The sequence below is a fragment of the Apis dorsata genome, unplaced genomic scaffold (genome assembly GCF_000469605.1).
Source record: "Apis dorsata unplaced genomic scaffold, Apis dorsata 1.3 scaffold_342, whole genome shotgun sequence".
NCBI classification, from domain to species: Eukaryota; Metazoa; Arthropoda; class Insecta; order Hymenoptera; family Apidae; genus Apis; species Apis dorsata.
Window position 1 is genome coordinate 259,412 of NW_006263609.1, and position 1,898 is coordinate 261,309.

A 1,898-nucleotide genomic window follows, 5' to 3' on the forward strand; every position below is an offset into this window, starting at 1 on the left:
TTAATATTTTCAAAAATCTATTATCAAATGAATATAAAACTAAAATAACTTATTAAATTGGCTAGTGTTCCTTTTTTGTGCTATTTTTTCTATCAACACTGCTGTTTACATTACGCCATGATTTACGGAAGCAAATTGAAGATCGTACTAAATGCCATATATCTTTTCCCGTACATACGAGATTACAAATAATTAAAGATGGAGATTCATATTCATTTGGAACGATACCATCGACAGAAGACTCGAAAAAACTAAATAATGGAAACCAAATTCTAGTTCTATTTGAATCACGTTGCATTAATGCCTGATTATTTGCTAGAGTATGATAATAAAGAAACAATCGAGAAGTAATATAGAAAGCTACAAAAACATCAATAGAATAATGTTCATGTGCTGCTAAGATAAAAAATATACCAAACATATTGAGCATCCATGTAAAAGTATGTAAGAAATATAATTGTCTTGGTGTATCTGTAAATAAAAGAATAATATAATAATAATATAAGAATAATATAAAATAATAATATAATAATAATATAATAAGAATATATTTAAATATATATTATAATACTTACATTCTGTAATAAAAAAATTTAACATAGTTAATGCAACAGTATGTCCACTAAACATATAATCGCCACATGTTCTAACACCTTGAATCGACATACCAGCACCACGCCATATAACATACGCCATAGCAATCTTATTATATAATTCTACATATGCAGAACTACAAAAAAAAATATAAATATAATTTTTTTTAATTTCAGTTATTTTTCATATAATAACAAATTATACTTTGTCCAATCTTCAGGAACCTTCCGTGGTTGACATTGTAAATGTGCACCTGGTACCGATAAGGAAGTAATGAGCATTGTAACGCATCTTAACAGGAAGACTGTACCAGATAAAGCAAAAAATCTTCGTAATAAAATAAATCTGTAAATAAAAATTTATTGAATGTTTTTAAAATTAATGAATATTTTTAAATTTACCTGTATTTGTGAAAAATTAAAACAATAAGCCATATTGCAAAAAGTATAGTTCCAGTAACTTCACACATATCAAATGCCCAAGGAATATGTGGAACATTATCTAAAAATATATCAGGTAACGGAGGATATTTTTTCATATCAGGCACTCTATCATGAACAATAACCATTACAAAGGCAGTAATCCATGTAACAATAAATAAATATGCCAAACTAATGAAAGCTTTCCAAATTTCAGGGGGCAAATGTGATGCATGACCATCTTCTGACATAGATGCAGAATAAAATTCGTGTTCAATAGAACCTTCATTATTTATACCACTACTAGGCATCTGTTAAAAATATGTATTTGTACTAAATAATATGACTTTGAAATATTTTATTTATCACTTTTTTTTATTTAAAAAATATATATATTTAAAGATATTTAATTAAATATTTAAAATTTTCTTTCTTACTTCATGTTTATGATGACTAAAAAAATTTGATGAAGGAAATATATCAACATATCCTAATTCAAACAATACTGCCATATTAGCTCTTTGTAATTGTTTTATACTAATATATAATCTCTTTATATCACCAATTTTCTTTATGTTCATGGATATTAATTTTAAATCATCTTCTTTCAAAGTCAAGAGCACCTTTCCATCAATTTCCTGATCAAAAAATAAATCAACAAATTTTTCATGTCCGCTTTCACTAAGCCACTTTGCCACATCCTTTTGTGTCCATTCAATTATATTTTTCTCGGACATTATTTATCTTAATATAAAGTATTAATCCTATCTAAAAAAAATATATATATTATAAATATATATATATATATATTATTCTGCCAGTAATTAATGAAAAAATTATATTAATAAGTTAATTAATAGTTTAATAATTTAATAATATAATTAA

The 1,898-nt window shown here is 24.8% G+C and overlaps 1 protein-coding gene across 2 annotated transcripts in view; it reads right to left on the reverse strand.

Annotated features, from left to right (window-relative positions):
• LOC102675374 (sphingomyelin synthase-related 1) overlaps window positions 1–1,898 on the reverse strand; it is a 2,707-nt gene continuing 809 nt past the window's right edge. Inside the window, exons 2-6 of one of the 2 annotated variants that reach the window (XM_006618158.2) lie at window positions 1,451–1,781; window positions 996–1,324; window positions 799–939; window positions 576–730; window positions 1–471 (exon numbers count right to left, since the gene is read on the reverse strand). In XM_006618158.2, coding sequence (XP_006618221.1) covers window positions 62–471; window positions 576–730; window positions 799–939; window positions 996–1,324; window positions 1,451–1,750 — 1,335 coding nt within the window. In that variant the 5' untranslated portion in view covers window positions 1,751–1,781 and the 3' untranslated portion in view covers window positions 1–61. The remainder of the gene's footprint in view (window positions 472–575; window positions 731–798; window positions 940–995; window positions 1,325–1,450; window positions 1,782–1,898) is intronic. The other variant, XM_031511701.1, reaches the window with a different exon arrangement.